The sequence below is a fragment of the Dipodomys merriami genome, unplaced genomic scaffold (genome assembly GCF_024711535.1).
Source record: "Dipodomys merriami isolate MVZ:Mamm:240054 unplaced genomic scaffold, mDipMer1.0.p SCAF_198, whole genome shotgun sequence".
Lineage (NCBI taxonomy): Eukaryota > Metazoa > Chordata > Mammalia > Rodentia > Heteromyidae > Dipodomys > Dipodomys merriami.
This window is the reverse complement of record NW_027203359.1, coordinates 1,234,937-1,252,145: the sequence shown is the minus strand read 5'-3', so window position 1 is coordinate 1,252,145 and position 17,209 is coordinate 1,234,937. Positions and strand designations below refer to the sequence as shown.

The following is a 17,209-nucleotide window of genomic DNA, read 5'->3' as shown; positions in this document are numbered from 1 at the left end:
GCTATGGCACTGAGGGTTTGAGGGTATGGGGCGGCCAGGCTGTCCTTTTTACACATGGTGGCTTCCCATGAACCTCCTGTGTCCCTCAGCCTATCTTGCCCTGGCCTCTACCTGATGTGGGTTTTCCCTGGGCTGCCCCACCATTCCTATTGAGGTACACATGTTCTGCATAGATATTAACTCTCTGACTAGCCATAAGTGTAAGGGATAGCAGATCTAGGGTCTCCCTTCTTATTTATTCTTGTCTGTCTGCCAGTATTCCTTAGATTGGAAGTGCTTGTTCCTTGCCTTGTAGTGCCTGCTCCCCTCAGAAACGTTCTGGGACTTTGCAGTAGCCTGAATCTTGTGGCTCAGCTAGTATCATGATTTTTATTTTTGTGATGAGATAAGAATAAACAGTATAGCCGGGCGCTGGTGGCTCACGCCTGTAATCCTAGCTACTCAGGAGGCTGAGATCTGAGGATCGCAGTTCAAAGCCAGCCCGGGCAGGGGAGACCGTGAGACTCCTATCTCCAATAAACCACCAGAAAACCGGAAGTGGCGCTGTAGCTCAAGTGGTAGAGTGCTCGCCTTGAGCTGAAGAGCTGAGGGACAGCGCCCAGGCCCAGAGTTCAAGCCCCACGACCGACAAAAAAAAAAAAAAAAAAAAAAAGAATAAACAGTATTAGCCCCCCCCCCCAAAAAAAAGTCCTGAGAGAGGAAGGTGAAGGGTAAAGACATGACTGACAAGCTTTTCTCGTCACAACCTGAGGTTTAACGCCTCCTTAATGCTAAAGTTATCTGAGAATGGAAAGCTCTCCTCTCCAACGTTAAGAGCAGAATATTAATTAAATCCAGAGAATGGTTTTAGAAAGGAAAGATCCAAGCACAGAAGCCCCACGTGTCTGTGACTTCTGAACTCAAAGATGGCCCCGCCCTCTTTTGCATAAAAATCTGAATATTCACAAGAAGCTACAGGCTACCTTAGTACCTTCAAGCTTCTTCAGTGGAGGCGTTGAGGGTGGCTGGAGGAATAAATCCAGAAACCTTTTCCCTGAAGCAGAAAGGCAACTGAATCTTCTCAGTGACGGTCAATTCTGTCTTCTTTAGTTGATCTTGAAAAGAGGGGGTCATTCTGCATTAAATACCTGGACAGAAAAGTCTGTGAGACTGTTATCTCCAGTGAACCAGGAAAAAAAGTCACAAGTGGCTCAAATGCTATTGTGCCAGTCGAGCAGAAAAAAGCCACGGGAAAGTGTGAGGTTCTTAAGTTGAAGCCCCAGTACTGGCACCAGAAAAAAAGAAAGAAGCCTGGGAAGGTGGCTTAGTGGCAGAGTGCTTGCCTAGCACGCATGAAGTCCTGGGTTCAATTCCTTAGTACCACGCAAACAGAAAAAGTTGAAAGTAGCACTGTAGCTCAAGCAAAAGAAACTCAGGGACAGTTCCTGGGCCCTGAGTTTAAGCCCAGGACCAGCAAAATAAAAAAAAAAAAAAAAAAAAAGAAGAGCAAAATTCAAAAATGGAAAAATGAGGTATTTTATTTGCTAATATAAATAATAAAGATTTTTTACACAATAATTTCTGTAAAAAATCATGAAATAGCTGGGAGCTGGGGGCTCACGCCTATAATCCTAGCTGTTCAGGAGGCTGAGATCTAAGGATCACTGTTCAAAGCCAGCCCGGGAGGGAAATTCTGTGAGACTTTTATCTCTAATAAACTACCAGAAAACTGGAAGTAATGCTGTGGTGGCTCAAGTGGTAAAGCGCTTGCCTTGAGCTGAAGAGCTCAGGGATAGCTTCCAGGCTGAGTTCAAGCCCCAACCAACAAAAAACTATCTATATGCACACAGTAGCAATATGATGCTTGGTGATGGTTAGTGAGGTAGAAAATTCTAAAAGGATGGATGGATTTTGTCAAAGTACTATTGACTTTGAGGTGGAAAAGAAAAGAGCAGGACTTGGTGGCAAGGTTGGGGACAAGTCTTCCTCTGAGAGGTGGCTCGGGAGTGGGTGCTAGTTAGGGATTACAGATTTCTTCAGGAAAATCATCTGGTAATCCAACCATGAAGGCACACTGAAATAATTATATACTGAAAATTGATTTAGGCTGATTATGTATCGTCAAACAATCTTCTCTGTCTGTCTCTCTCACACACACGCACAGGATTCATTTTCTCTAAAAGAATGTAAGCTGCATGAAAGGAGATAGTCTGCTATATTTGTGGTGCCTAGAAAAGTGTGGAATACAGTAAATATTTAGACAGAGACTTGCTCTGAGACAGGTTTCAACAGGCAAATATATTCTCTCAATCTATCCTAGGAAAAATTAGGGGCTCTACTTCTGCTTTGTATTAACCGATGCCATAATCAGGCCTGGCTTCCAGAACAATTTTGTAAAAGACAAATTTGAGATTATTAACTTGCAAAGACAGCAAGGTCTAAGAAAAAGGAGCCCTTGTCTCACTTCCTTTGATGAAAGTGTAGTGTTGTCAACTGTCTGACAGTGGACAAATCTCCTTCATAACTTTCCAGGCCTCACAGGCAACGTGAAAACTGTCTTTTGGCTAGAAAGCATTACAAAGTCAAGAGTTGCTTTGATTTCTTTTTACAAGCCCTCTGTCCCTTGTGGGGGAGACAGAGTCATTGCTACATTGCTTGGGTAAGAAATATCTTTGCAAACATTAATTTTTAGTCCTAACCGTTGTGCTTTCCTTCCCCTGTTAACTAAATTAAAAATAAGTTCTCTTAAATTACAAGATATGGTTACAGTGTAAATAACCACGGAGTGCTGGAATGCTAGGGCGCTCAGCTTGATTTGTGGATTTCTACACTTGAGTCAGGCAAGCTATTTAGTTGTCCAATGCATCAGTTTCCTCCTAAGAATAAAAATGAGCATATCTGGCACAGGGCCTGGCCATGATCAGGACTTAGAATATTAAACTATTCTCATTTCTCAATTTCCCTGCTCATCTTTAAAAGATGTATGTATGCATGTATGCACATATATGTACATACTTTATAATCATATAGATTATAATCTCAGATCTAGAGTTTTTTTTACAGCTGGAAGGCACTAATAGATCAAGTCCAAGCATCCTTCTTTGCCCATGAACATTTATTTATACGGTTATTATATTTCTTTCTGTCAGTCTCACAGGGCCAGAGTGATGTGCTTAGTTACAGACGTGATATCCAAGACTGAGATTCCTGGCTTAGAACTGCGTTTTTTTCCTATCTTTCTTCTACTTAGCACTATTTGATTTAAATAATTTCAGACAGAACCATTCATACAGATGGTTCCCCTAAACTTGCTTCTCATTAAGTGCTATTAGTATATGTGACTTATTTTCCAGATTGCTGATCTCTTCATATACTAGGAAGTTTATTTAGGCAAAGGAGTCTATTTGATCATGAACAAACTCAGTGACTAGTAGTCAGAGAAGAATCTGGCTTTTGGAACAGATAAACTCTAAACATTGTATCTTTTAATTTTTTTAGATGCTGACTTCACCAATATATAATCTAATATTACAGCCCCTGAGCCAGGGCGCAAGCTCTATTTTATACCCCACCACTGACTCACGGTAAGATCTTGGGCAAGTCACTTGACCTTCTTATATTTCAGTGTGTCAAAGTAGCCATAAAACTGTGTAAAAGCATGACCTCATTACAAACCTACTACACTTGAAAGTTAAGATGTGCTTTGATACATTAAAGAAATCACCAGAGGAGAACTCCAGGCTGTAAAATATGGAGAAACAGGAAAAGGAATTTTATTACAATAATGAAACTAATTCTAAGATGTATAGTTTTTAGCAAATAGTCCTGAAAATTTTTTCAAAGTACTTTATTTGGGTGGAACATAGTTAATTAACCCAGGAAAAAATGATAAAAAATGATGGGTTTTAAAAAAGCATAGATTGTAGTAACTTCATAAAAATAATGATGAGGGGGCTGGGAAGGTGGCTCAGTGGTAGAGCACTTGCCTTGCATGCCTGAGGCTCTGGGTTTGATTCCTCAGCACCACATAAGCAAAAAGAAAAAAGCTGGAAGTGGCGCTGTGGCTCAAGTGGTAGAGCGCTAGCCTTGAGCTGAAGAGCTGAGGGACAGTGCCCAGGCCCAGAGTTCAGGCCCCATGACCGGACCCCCCCCCAAAAAAAACCCCAAAATAATGAGGAATGGAAGATTATTAGAAACAAATCGATCCTCAATAATTAAACACATTCCATTTCTAGGCTATTATTTCCCCTGTATACTATGCATACTGAAATTTTAAATATCTAACTAATTACTCTATGAAAAACCTGGCACAAAGAATGCAAATTCTCTTAGGAATACAATAGTTTTGATCATGAGTTTGCCATGTAGACTCCTAACTCATTGGATTATTGAATATGCTTTAAATTGTCCTTGTGTATCAGTCAGTGATTCTTCTTTATGAACACAGGAACACTATTTTGTGGGGAAATATTTGTGAATATTTTCTTTCTGCAGAGAGAAAACAGATTTTTGCTCCCGCTTCCCTTTCAATCAAACAGCAGGTTCACCCTTTCTGTGGCATTCTAGAAAGAACTTGGGTAAGCAGAGTTCCACAGACGCTGACATCTTGTCTAAGGTCATTCCAAGAAGTCCTGTGGCATTTGCAATGCGCCGGAATATTTTCTATCCTTTCAAAAACATTTTCCTGAAGACTCTGTCCAAGTCAGGAAACAAACATAATCAAGAAAAGCCTTTCGGAGCAGTGTGCTCATCACACACTTTGCTACCTTTCCTTGAAATAAGCCAATGAGAAAAAGAACCTGCTACTTTCCGGACTCTGTACACAAAAGATCAGATGCTGTGTGCTGCCTTGGCAAGAAAAGAAACTGCAGCATTTTTGTCAAAGGTCTTTTTTTTTTTTTTTTTTTTTTTTTTTACAAGTCCTGTGCTGAAATCGTTCCTTTTCTAGTTTGCGGAACAATGGAGAACAGAAGGAAATTAAAACATTATCATATTTTAAACCGAGATATGATCAAGATTAAATTACAGTCCAGACCCATACCAGAAGCAATCGGCTGCGTTTTCTAGCTGTAATCTACATGATCCTAAATATCTTTTTTTCCTTCCTTGTACGGATGAATTTATGTCTAAAAGGCTGGCTCAGGAAGACTGTGAAAAAATATTTTTAAAGCTTTAAAGGTTTATTAAATAGGATGCACAAATCTACTCACTTCAATAAGACAAGGGCCAGCATGAATAGTATTTGCCTTAAGACGAGTTCGAAACAGTAGGGGAGAGGTATTTAGCTATGGTTAACAACAATTCACGAGAAAGGAGAAAGCGCTGCGGACTGCTCGGACACGCAGGTGACAACTGCGCCCCCCAACCAGCCGGAGACAGTTCTCCCACACCCGAAAATCAGTCTCAGACCCGCTTCTTCCCCAAGGCCCACCCCCTTGTCCCCCGTGGACCCTTCTCCAGCAGCCGCAGGTGGGCGGGCATCTCCCCGCCGCCCCCCCCCGTCTCCCGCCCGCTCCCCGCAGCTCCCCGAACCCGCACGGTGGGAGAGGTGGGAGGGTCCCACAGGTGGGGCGGGGCTGGGAGAGTCCGGGGAGACAGCTTGGAGCCCAGGGCCGCCCCCAGGTTGGATCAAGAAGGGATTCGGCAGCCCCCTCCCCGCCGGCCCTCCAGCCCGCTCGTCCCCCCAGCACGGAAACCCCCTCCCGCCCCAGGCCGCTCGTATCCCCGGGGGCCTCCGCAGGACTGGGCCTGCTGCGGCCCGCGCCCAGGCGGCGGTGCGAGGCCCAGAGAGCCGGGGGGCGTGGCCGCTCCGGGGGGCGTGGCCAAGCGGCAAGGCCCGGCCGTCGCAGGACCGCCCTGCGCCAGGCGGCCCCCGCCGCGGCGGAGGGATACGGCGTGCCGTATATAAACCGCGGCGCGCAAGCTCGCGCTCAGGCAGTGGCGCTGGGAGTCTCGTGGGCGCGTTGCCGTTACTCGCAGTCGGGCGGCGGCGCAGGCAGCGGCGGCGGTAACCGCGCACAGCGCACCCCGCGCCTTCGCAGCCACAGCAGCAGCCGCGGAGGCACCCCCGCCGTCCCAAGCCTGCGCTGGTGCAGCCTCCTTCGCTCCCTCTGCTCTTCCTCCCTCCGCTCGCACCATGGTAGGTCGGGAACGGCAAAACCCGCATAGCAGCTGCCCAGGATTTCTTCCCAGATTTTCAGGCTTTTTTTCCCCCTTGGTTTTTCATTGGCGGGCGGGGGGGGGGGGCTGGGATTCTTTTTTCGTTTGCCGGTGTTGCGCAGCAGCTGCGGTCGAAAAGGATGCATTTCGGATTTGCATCTCGGTTTTCTCTGCCAGGGAGCCTCCTTTTTAACTGATGGGTCCCTTGGAGCCGGGACCCGACCGTGGGTTGCTGTCCACGGGCTGTGGCCGCTGGCACAGCTGCACGGGAGGGGGGGGTGGTCCTTCCGCTTCCACCCCCAGCCCCGCACCCACCGCATCCAGCGCGCCGCACCCGGGCTGCCTGCAGCGCTGCTCCTGGGCCGGGGCCCGGGGGGCGGGGGATCCGGGCGGGGCCGGGCCCGAGGTCCCCCTCCCCCACGCTCCTTCCCCGCCGCGAAGGTGGCGGGGCCGGCGGGCGCCCGCGGGCGGAGAATGAATGGGCCCGCGTGAGCCGGTGGCGCACATTGCTCGGGCGCGGGGTTCGAGGTGCCACCAGCGTCTGACCCCCCCCCTCGCCCAGTTCCCTTCCCTCTCCCCCCCCTCCAGGCCGATCAAGTTGGGCGCCCTCCCTCCTGGGGGGGTGCGGCGCGGGCGTGGGCTGGGAAGGAAGGAGCCGGGGAAGGGTGGGGTGGGGGCAGGAAGGCGAGGGGTGGGGGACGGGGAGGGCGGAAGCGGCGGGTTTGGCGGCGCTGCGCCCGGGCGGGGCCCGCGGCGTGGCCCGGGCGCGCGTGTCCGGGTGTGGGTTCCCCCCCCGCCGCCCCCCGCCCGGGGCCGCGGCGTGCGGGCGCCCCCGAGCGCCGGTAGGCCCCTTCCCGCGGGAGGCGCTCGGCTCGCGCTAATTGGGGCGGAGGGGGGCGGGGGAGGAGGAGCTGGCGCGCGGCTCGGTTTCCATTAGAGACGCAAAGTTTCAGCTCCGGGGAGGCGGCGGCGGCGCGGCGGGCTCGCCGCCTGGGGGAGCAGAAGCGAGTGGGAGGTGCTGGCGGCCGGGACCGCGGCCCGGGAGTCGAGGGTGGGAGTGGGGTGTGGGGGATCGCCTTGGAGCGCCCCCTGCCCCCTCTCCCCGCTCCTCCGTCTGCCCTTGGGCGCGCGCCCCTGGCCGGCCCCTCGCGGGGTGTTGGACGCCCGACTCTGCGGGGCGATGTTCTCCACGTTTCCGCCTTCCCTGCAGCCTCGGGATTGCCCGAGGCCCGGCAGGCGCCCGGCCGGGCGTGTTTCCCGCAGCCCCCTAACTCGCTCCCAGGCCGGGCTGACATCATCGGCGGCGTGGCGGGGTGGGTGGCGGTTCCCAGCCCTGTTCTGCAACACCTTGGGCGCTCGAGGCCAGCGCTGCCCGTAGGGGAAGGGGATTTCGTGTCCGGAAGCTGGGAGAGTGGGGCGGGGAGGTGGGATCGTTCTCCCCAGGAAGATGACATTTTCCCTGACGAGGTGGGGCAGCGCTTCCTGTTGTACAAGATAGACGTTGCCCTGGTATTACATAAATCCTCACGTCTTCTCGACTTGATGTAAACCAGTAGTTCTCAGTGACCGGAAGGTAAGACCCACTTAGATATTGGGTCCAAATAAGCTGCCACCCGCCAATGAAATGCATCGGAATACCATTCCTACGGTGAAAGTTTCCACTTAATAAAACTTTCTGTTTGGTACCTGGCTTCATTAGTCGTTGTTCATTAAAGGAAAATACATATTAGCTCTCCTTGAGATCTCAGATTCCCCTGGCTGGAGGCATAGATTCCGTGCTGCAGAGCCCAAATAATGCGAGTGAGACCTGCCTCCTGGCCATTGTCACCTGCAGTGGTGTTTGTTAGGCGCCGCTCTTAGGTCTTCTTTAGGTAGGTAGGTAAGTCTGTAGGGTAACTACCAGGAAATTGAAGTTACTGATCTTCACCAGAAAACAGGGTTGCTGTCTCATAATTACTGTGTGCGGTTTTCTATGTATTTGAATTTTGCAGGTTTGTAGCAACACTTTTAAGCTCATTTTTATCCTAGCGTCTGAATTGTAGGATAATTCAGCCAAGGGCTATTAGCCGTTGCAAATGGTAGACTTTAAACAAATAGCTGCCTGCTTTAAATGATTGAAAAGCATTCATTCACTGCATGAAAATACAGGTAGTGGGGTAGCCATTGCCGTGTATTTCTTCCGCTTAATTGTTTCTCATAAAATGGATATGAAAGCCCGTTTAATCCAGCGAATGCCATTATGTAACGCCAGTTTGGAGATTTCAAGGGCCTGAAGCAAGGTGCGCTAAAAGCCTGTTTCTGGACGGGATCCTGATTCTGGCTGCGGTGGCTGCGGTGGCCTGGCCGCACTTTGGGCTGGGCTCTTGGCTGGGAGCGGGACCGCAGTGTCTGGCGCAGTAGGTGGCGCTCTTCCTGCGCAGCCTGCGGCTGCGGCGGCGGCGGCGGCCGTGTGGGGCCGCCCGTCACCGCTAGAGGCGCCATCTCCACATCAGGCGCCAAGCTCCCCCCTGCTGCAAGCTTTAGGCCTGAGAAGAAAACATGAAGCCCCGCAATGTTGTCGCTTCCATGTCATCCTTTACTGTCAGAATAGCACAGGTTTCCTCTGTTCTTGCCACCTTCAGTAAACGACAAGGCTAGTGATGTCAAACCGAATGATTGCAATGCCAAAACTGTTAACTGGAGAAAGTAGATACCAACTGAACTATCCTGAATTGAATTATAACCTTTTCTTTCTCCATGTAGGCTGATCAGCTGACCGAGGAACAGATTGCTGGTAAGTTAATGGCTGGGAAGTCTCTAGAAGGCTGGAACTAGGCTCTGACACAGTTTTAGTGTCTCCTCTGTTTCCCCCACTATCGGAATATTATTCTAAAAACTTATTTTTAGCAGTGTTAGGATTTGAGCTTGATAAGTAGGCCCTCTACCACTTGAACTACTCTGCTGTCCCCTTAAGAATTTATTTCAGTGATAAACAGGAAGAAACATTTAGTCAGGCGTTACTCCAGTGTCTTGGAGATGGAAGGAAGTGGAACTGAAATTGTCCACATTATGTTACTCTGGATGTCTGACTGCTTCTCCATGTGCACAGCTTTGCACATGCTGAGGTTGCACTCCTACTCAGAAATTGAGTTTGTAGTTCTTACGTGCTACAAGTCTTTCACTAATCTACTTGGAAAGCTTCAGCTTGTTATTCTAAATAGAAGGGTGAAATGAATGTTGGAACCGTTTCATTGGGGAAGGGACTTAATTTACATTTACCTTATTTTGAAATGTTCTTTGGAAGAGAAAACAGGAATGCTTCTGGAATATTCTGAGTGTGATGTGACAGCTCATGCTATTTTCTTTGGAATGTATCTATTCACAACCTTTTCTTGTTGTGAAAGAAGAGGTTCTTAACACTGTAGGAAGTTAACATAAAGAGACTTTAAGAGAACATGTGGACTAATTTTGTGCTAGATTGGACTTGACTGATTTAAGCATGTTCAAGCTTGGCCTTCAAAAACGTGGAGTGGTTTACCCAGAGCAGTGTTTACCTTATGGGCTGTTGTGTGAGATTCAGGCCAACAGGACTATAGGGGCCCAATTTCAGTAAAGACCAGGCAGTTTCTGCTAAATCCCACAGCTGGGGCAGCTTGTGTCGGCAGGCCTCAGGGAAGTGTGTTCTGTGGCTTGGATTTGGTCCACATTTGTTCTAATGGATAAACTTTTGTTTCCAGAATTCAAGGAAGCTTTCTCCCTATTCGATAAAGATGGTGATGGCACCATCACAACAAAGGAACTTGGGACTGTCATGAGGTCACTGGGTCAAAACCCAACAGAAGCTGAATTGCAGGATATGATCAACGAAGTGGATGCTGATGGTAAGGGCTGCAGAGCTTTGAATGAGTGCCAGTGCTGTGTCATTCAAGTTCAAAACTGTTAGAAGGTTGTCTTTCAGGTCCCCAGAGCAAAGCCAAGGTATAATATTCCTTTCTGTAGTTGCCTTTTGGCCCCTGACATTAAAATAGAAGACTATGCAGTGCCATTCACCCTGTTCACTGTCTAGAACGTTTCCTGGATCTGGTCACTGTATGGCTATTTTTCTGCTTGTTATGACTTACAGGTCAAATCTTTTTATAAAGTTTATTGTTTTTAGGAGGAGAAACCTCCAAGTGTAGTGGGTAAAGTGCACTCTTAAAAGTTAACTCAAGTCTAGCTCTGGTGGCTTATGCCTATAATCTTGACTTAAGAGGCTAAGCTCTTGAGAACCATGGTTCAAAGCATTGGGAAGACTGAGATTCTTTTTTTTTTTTTTTTTTTTTTTTTTTTGGGTCCAGTCATGGGGCCTGAACTCTGGGCCTGGGCACTGTCCCTCAGCTCTTCAGCTCCAAGCTAGTGCTCTACCACTTGAGCCATAGCGCCACTTCCGGCTTTTTTCTTTTTGCTTATATGGTGCTTGGGAATCGAACCCAGGGCCTCAGGCATACAAGGCAAGCACTCTACCACTGAGCCACCTTCCCAGCCCAAGGCTGAGATTCTTATCTCCAGTTAATATCACCCAAAAGTCAGAAATCGCTATGTAGCTCAAGTGGTAGATAGCTCTCCTTGAGCACAAAAGCTAAGGGACAGTGTTCAGGCCCTGAGTTCAAGTTCCAGAACCAGCACAAGGCAAAAACAAAAAAACAACCCTAAAACCAAGTGCAATATGAGTTGTATGTGTGCTTGCTGACAAGGATCATGTAAATTTTGAAGTGGGTTACATGATGAAGGAGGAAGAGGTCTTGGAGGCTATGCAAGGTCAGAACCAGGAAGAATCCGAGGTCCCCACAGTACTTGGCTGCTGTTCCTCTAGACTCAAACAGTGGATAGACATGAGCTCTTTTAATTGCTTACTTTTGTCAGAAGCTTCTGAAGCACCTTCTCCTAACTGACAGGTGTTTTTGTATATCCCACTTATGAACTATGTAAGATTGTAGGTAATACATTTCTAAAAGATGAGCTAAGAATAAACAGCTTGGATGTAGAGTTAACTTTCTAGATGTTTGACTTGTAGCCATTTAGAAAAATAGGGTACCAAAACGTACTCCAGTAGAATTAGGCTTGCAGTAAAACAAAAGTAAACCTTTTTGATATGCTCTTTGACGTTTCTTTCTGTGATTGCAAAGAGTTACTTCTAAAAATTGTTTTCATCCTTAAGAAGAGTTTTAGAGAAAGAAGTCCATAGTCTGTTTGGTTTAATTACTAAGGAGATTAGCCATGTGGGTACCACAGGCTGCCACTTCCTGTTTTGGGGGAGCTCTGGAAAGCTGGGCTTTGGCCTTCAGATTGTGAAGAAGAGACTCCTGTATTTGCAGTGAGTAGATGGTACCTACGGACATCTTTGTATGGTTTTGAGACAGTACTTAAGATGAGTTTTAAAACAGTAATGTTTTAAAAGTTTGGAGCCCCCAATGGCTTTAGGAGTCTCCTTCCCTTTCTACTCCCCATGTTGGGGATTGAACCCAGGGCCTGGTACAGGACAGGCAGATGTTCTGCCATGGAGCTATATACTCTAGTCCGAGGGTTATATTGTCCTAAAGGTACTGGTGAAAATAACTGAAGGATTTTTTTTTTTCCAATTTGATTTCCACTTAGCTCAGGCTTGTCTCTGGTGGTACTCATCTCTCAATGCCGGGGACTTATTTGGATTATTGGCCATAGTGTGGGTTTCCTAAATATGAACAGTCCAGGCTGTGAAAAAATGCTCTGAGCTTTTCCCTTCATGGGGGGCTGGGGAGTAAGATGCTGAGTTGGTGGCTGAGGTGTAGCTCATTGGTAGAGAACATAACCTAGCATCCAAGGGAACACGGGTTCAATCCCCACATAAAGCCAAGACTGGAGATGGGAGAAAAACAGGTTGCTTAGCATAATATGACTGAAAAAAATGTACTCAGAGAACGTTTTCCTGGAGACTGGCCAGTGGTGTAACTGTCAATTTACCTGCAGTTGTACAATACTGGTATTGCTAGCCAAGGTAGAGTTAGACCTGAGTGGTCTCCTTAGTGAGGGCCAGGGTAGAATGAGGCAGGCTGTCAGAGTTACTGCCTCCTCTGTGCTCATGATCTCTGTGCAGTTTCCTTTGCATCTTTAAAGGCTATGTTGGTTGTTGGCGATTACCCTATAAAATTACTTGAGTTGTAATGACTCTGAAGTATTTGAATATTTTGTGTCTATAAAAGATTGAGCCTAATAAGTACCGAATCACAATTTCCCTAGCATTCTGAACTGGTTCTAAAATTATTCCTGCAGAGAGTATTAATGCAGTGCTTACTTACATGAGCCTTTTGTGTTTTTTAATTTGAGGTAATGGCACCATTGACTTCCCAGAGTTTTTGACTATGATGGCTAGAAAAATGAAAGACACAGATAGCGAAGAAGAAATCCGTGAGGCATTCCGAGTCTTTGACAAGGTAATCTTATATCTGCGTCATAGGTGGTTCTTAAGGCAGTTTCTAGGGTTTCCATTTGTAAAAGCTGTATCAGCTGGTTAGAGGTAGAATACTTAGCCTGCCTGAGCCTCTGGTGTCACTTCCAAATATTCTGATTTCAGTACTTCATTGGGCAAGAGCAGGAAGAATAGAGAACATTTTTGAACAAACTGCCCTGTTACTGTCGGTGCTGGTTTTTGAAAGTCTTGGTTTCTGTGATCGTAGACTGCTTAGATTTAGTGGGAACTGGAGATGGGAGTGGAATGGACAGTACCTCAGCCACAGCCACCCACCCTCCGTAACAATTGCTGAATGTTCACAGGATGGGAATGGTTACATCAGCGCCGCAGAACTACGCCATGTCATGACAAACTTAGGAGAAAAACTAACAGATGAAGAAGTAGATGAGATGATCAGAGAAGCAGATATTGATGGAGATGGACAAGTGAACTATGAAGGTAAAACACCACCTTAATTTTTAACCATCTTACTGTTAGGATCTGTGTCCAAGCTGACTTTCAAAGTAGATGCTGCATTCACTAAAGCTGCTTTTGAAGATAACAAAAGTTATGATTTATTTGTCTTTTCAGAATTCGTACAGATGATGACTGCAAAATGAAGAACTTCTTTCAACTATTTTCCCCCCTAGAAGAATCAAATTGAATCTTTTACTTACCTCTTGCAAAAAAAAAAAAGAAAAAAAAGAAAAAGAAAAAGTTCATTTATTCATTCTGTTTCTATATAGCAAAACTGAATGTCAAAAGTACCTTCTGTCCACACACAAAATCTGCATGTATTGGTTGGTGGTCCTGTCCCCTAAAGATGAAGCTACACATGAGTTTTACAATATAATACTTGTTCTACCTTAATGATAAGGAAGCACTTAGTGGATTCCTTGCAGTTCCATTTGCTAATGATCAATACACTGTTTGGGCTGGCCAGTTTTTCATGCATGCAGCTTGACGATTGAGCACAGTCAGGCATTTGTATTAAAGTTGAAAGATGAAAAAAAATTCAAAACTTACTCCAATGGGTTCTAGTTCAATTAGTTAGTATCAGTTGTCCTAGCTGGTTTACTGAAAACAAGACACATTTCAAATTGGTTTACCTCAGGATGATGTGCAGAAAATGGGTGAAGGGTGAGCCTGAGATGCAGCCCCAGCCGTGGGATGGTTCTCCTGTCCTCCCACGCGCTCCAGTCCACGGTGACAGTGACACCCTGGTGGCGTGCCTGCTGTGTTGGTTTTAGCGTTGTCTCCATGGCACTAGATGAAGTGGGTGTCCAGTGTCACCAATCACACATTTTTAAAAAAGGCATCTACCAGGAGCATCCTTGGACTCTGTTTTTAAAACTTTCGGAACCATGACTTGGAGCCAGCAGAGTAGGCTGTGGCTGTGGACTTCAGCAAAACCATCAACATTGCTGTTCGAGAAATTGACAATTTACGTCCATTCCAAGTTGTAAATGCTAGTCTTTTTTTTTTTTTTTTTTTTCCAATAAAAAGACCATTAACTTAAAGTGGTGTTAAATGCTTTGTAAAGCTGAGCTCTAAAGGGGGACAAGGAAGTTAGAGTGGAGGCCCTCAGCCCAGGGGTTGGGTCTCCTTCCCTCCTGGGTTCTAGCACCAACCTCTGAGCCTAACACCTTGCCGAAAAACAGCGGATTGCTGGTTGCTTTATTTATGACTGTATAAGTCTAGTTGCAGTTGGGGGGAAGGGGCAGGCAAATCATGGTACCTTAATCTAGTTAGGTGGCCAAGCTCTCAAGGAAAAAAACCCACTTTCTAAAGCATGTTTTTAGGGATTATTTTCAATTGTGCTGCTGATTACCTGTTTTATGTAACTACTGAGACCATCTGTGCAAGAGACATGATTTAGTGTGTAATTCAACCCTCACTCTGTGTGGTAGGAGCAGTAATCCTTTCCCCAGCCAGTCTACATGCCTAAAAGACACTATCAGTCACCTTGATTCAGTTTTTAATTTGTAAGACTCTTCACCTTAGCCTGTATTTGTTGGTGTTTTTTTTTTTTTTTAATTAGACTTGACTACTTTTAATTTTAATTTTTATTTTTTTTACCCCCAAGTAGCACTAATGCTAAGCCTCTGGCTGGAAAGGAAAACCCTAGCCCAGAATGAATTTCATGTCTAATTATAAACGTGTAACCAAAACTCAGACATGCTGTACTGGTATCGGCAGAGGCACCAGTCCATTTTAAAAGCCCCTTTAGAAGCACACCGCATTTAGCATGGAGTTCTTTTTGAAATGAAAGCTGGATGTACATTTTTCAGGGTGCTAAGTGGCTGTATCTTATTAGCAAAGAGCTTGGGCTGCTGAGTATGGGTGGGTGGTTTGAATTTGCTGGTTTGCGGGTAAACTGGCAGGTTGCTTGCCAGCCAGTGAGAAGCTCTTGGCAGCCAAATGGGTGCATTCAGGGCTGATTATTACAGAGACCCTCAGCTTCTCCCCCCTCTCCTACTCCCTGCCTTTCTGGCATTTTGCAGCTTGTTTGGTTTTCTGCCAGAGGGGTGGGTCAGAGCGGTGGAGAGGGGACGTTGCCCGTGTGCTGCTGCTAGTCCTTGGACAGGGCGTCTGCTGGGGGAGAGGTTGATATCATGAGCTGTTGGCTTGTGTGAGTACCTGAATCTGCCAGGAACTCTTAACAGTGAGAGGAAGCTGCTGCAGGCTCCTGGTTTGGATGATTCGTACAGAGGACAGGAGTGGGGGGGAGGACATGTCAAAAAATGGAGGTGTGGAACCAGCCTTAGGCTTGTGTTCAAGCTGGGAGGAGGTGATAGCTTATTTTTAAAAAGCCTCCCTCCTATCTTGCCCTCTCACGTCTTTCTATCCGTGTTAGCAGGATTCTTGTGTGGCCAGCATCCTACATGGGAACCAGTAAACCCTACCCCCCCACCTCCCCAGGGACTACCGAGTTCCGGTGTGGAGCACAGGTGAGGCCGAGCCCTTCAGCCTGCCCTCCCCTGCCCCCCCTCCCACCCCAGCTCGGGTTGCAGCTCAGCACTGGGAAAGAGCTTGGGTGTCTTGGCAGTACCCTTGAAGTTGGGTAGCACCTTCTTGAAAACTCTTGCCCCTACTTCTAACTACTCTATAAATATATACATATATTTATATATATAAAGTGACTAGTTTAACTTGTGTCCTGCTCTTAGCCTGAGACTTGCCATAAGAAACTGCTGAGTCCTTGGCAAATCCTCTCTTCAGTTTGGTTCTCCATCAGTTCGGGGTAGGTTTAAAGCAAGGCAAATGGACCTCCATTCTGATGGGCTTTCAATGCACTGTTGCCAGAAAAGGCTTTTTCTGAAAAAAAAAAAAAACAAAACAAAAAAAAAATTTTTTTTTGACAAAAGCAAATTTTTTGCGCACTTTAATTGGTGTCTTTCAGCGACTTCAACACGTTGAAGATGAGCTGTTGTACATATTTTTATATTCTCTTTATAAATGCATGTCCGACTGAACTTGTAACTATTGTAAGGAATGGCTGTCCATAGGCCTAGCACTGCTGTTACCTGAGAGGAATTGCATATTATTAGCCCCTAAGCATCTTGGGAACTTCTTCCTGAACAAAGAATGTCAATTTGGTCAAGTCTACTCTTAAGTTTATTCAATTCTTTGAACTATTTCAATTATTTATTGTATATCCTGAATATATTTCCCCTTTGGGCAGTGACTAGATTTCCACTAATGTGTCTTAATCGATTCCCACAGCTGAAAAGTGTTTTTTTTATCCCTTGAAGTTGTCCCATAGGAGACAGATTTCTTTGCTGTCTATCCCTTGGAGTAAGAAGGTAGTGGCATGGGGTGGAGTGTGTGTTCTTTCTCCAAATCCATGAAAATGTTCTTTCAACACTTCTGTAGCAAAGATGGTGGTGGTTCTTTTGTTACTGAAGTTACCTTTCACCTTGGCTATTGGAAAAAAGGAGAGATGTACTTGAACGTTTCTGTAAACCTTGAGATCAACTGTTTGGAGATTTAACCACCTCCTCTGATGGGGGACCAACTCTATGGAAATTGTAAATAAGTTTTATTTATAAACCTGGCACTGTATTCAATAAACATTTCTGCAGCCTTTCATCTCTTTAACTGAACTGTGTAGGTTTTTAGCTCTCTGGACAAGCCACTTGCCTTTGGGTAAATTCTCCTGTGGTCCTAGCACAACAGGTGGGAGTCGGGGCCCAAGATTCTACAGACAAGTTTTCTGGCAGCCCTAATCTGGTTTTAGTTTGGGTGTTAACACTTGACATTTTTAACCAAATCTCTTAGCCTCTTAAGTGTGGGTGGCTCACGGCTGTGATCTTGCCTGCTCAGGAGAGTGCACTCTCAGGACTGCAGTTTGAACTCAGTCCAGGCAGAAAAGTCTGACAGACTTATCTCCAATTAACCAGCAAAAAAAAAAAAAAAAAGTGGAAGCCCGTGCCCGTGGCTTGTGCCTATAATCCTAGCTACTTGAGAGGCCTGAGATTTGAGGATTGTGGTTCCAAGCCAGCACAGGCAGGAAAGTCTGAGACATCAACAATTACCCACTAGGAAACCGGAAGTGGAGCTGTAGCTCAAAGTGGTAGAGTGCTAGCCTTGAGCCAAAACTCTCAGGGACAGCACCTGGGCCCT

General features: G+C 46.4%; 1 protein-coding gene across 1 annotated transcript; it reads left to right on the top strand.

Annotated features, from left to right (window-relative positions):
* Positions 1-5,917: 5,917 nt before the first annotated feature.
* On the top strand, positions 5,918-16,684 carry Calm1 (calmodulin 1). Its single transcript, XM_070028567.1, has 6 exons — positions 5,918-6,118; positions 8,881-8,911; positions 9,855-9,998; positions 12,460-12,566; positions 12,907-13,042; positions 13,175-16,684. Exons 1-6 carry the CDS (start codon positions 6,116-6,118, stop codon positions 13,201-13,203), a joined length of 450 nt encoding a protein of 149 aa, XP_069884668.1. The 5' UTR covers positions 5,918-6,115; the 3' UTR covers positions 13,204-16,684.
* Positions 16,685-17,209: the final 525 nt, after the last annotated feature.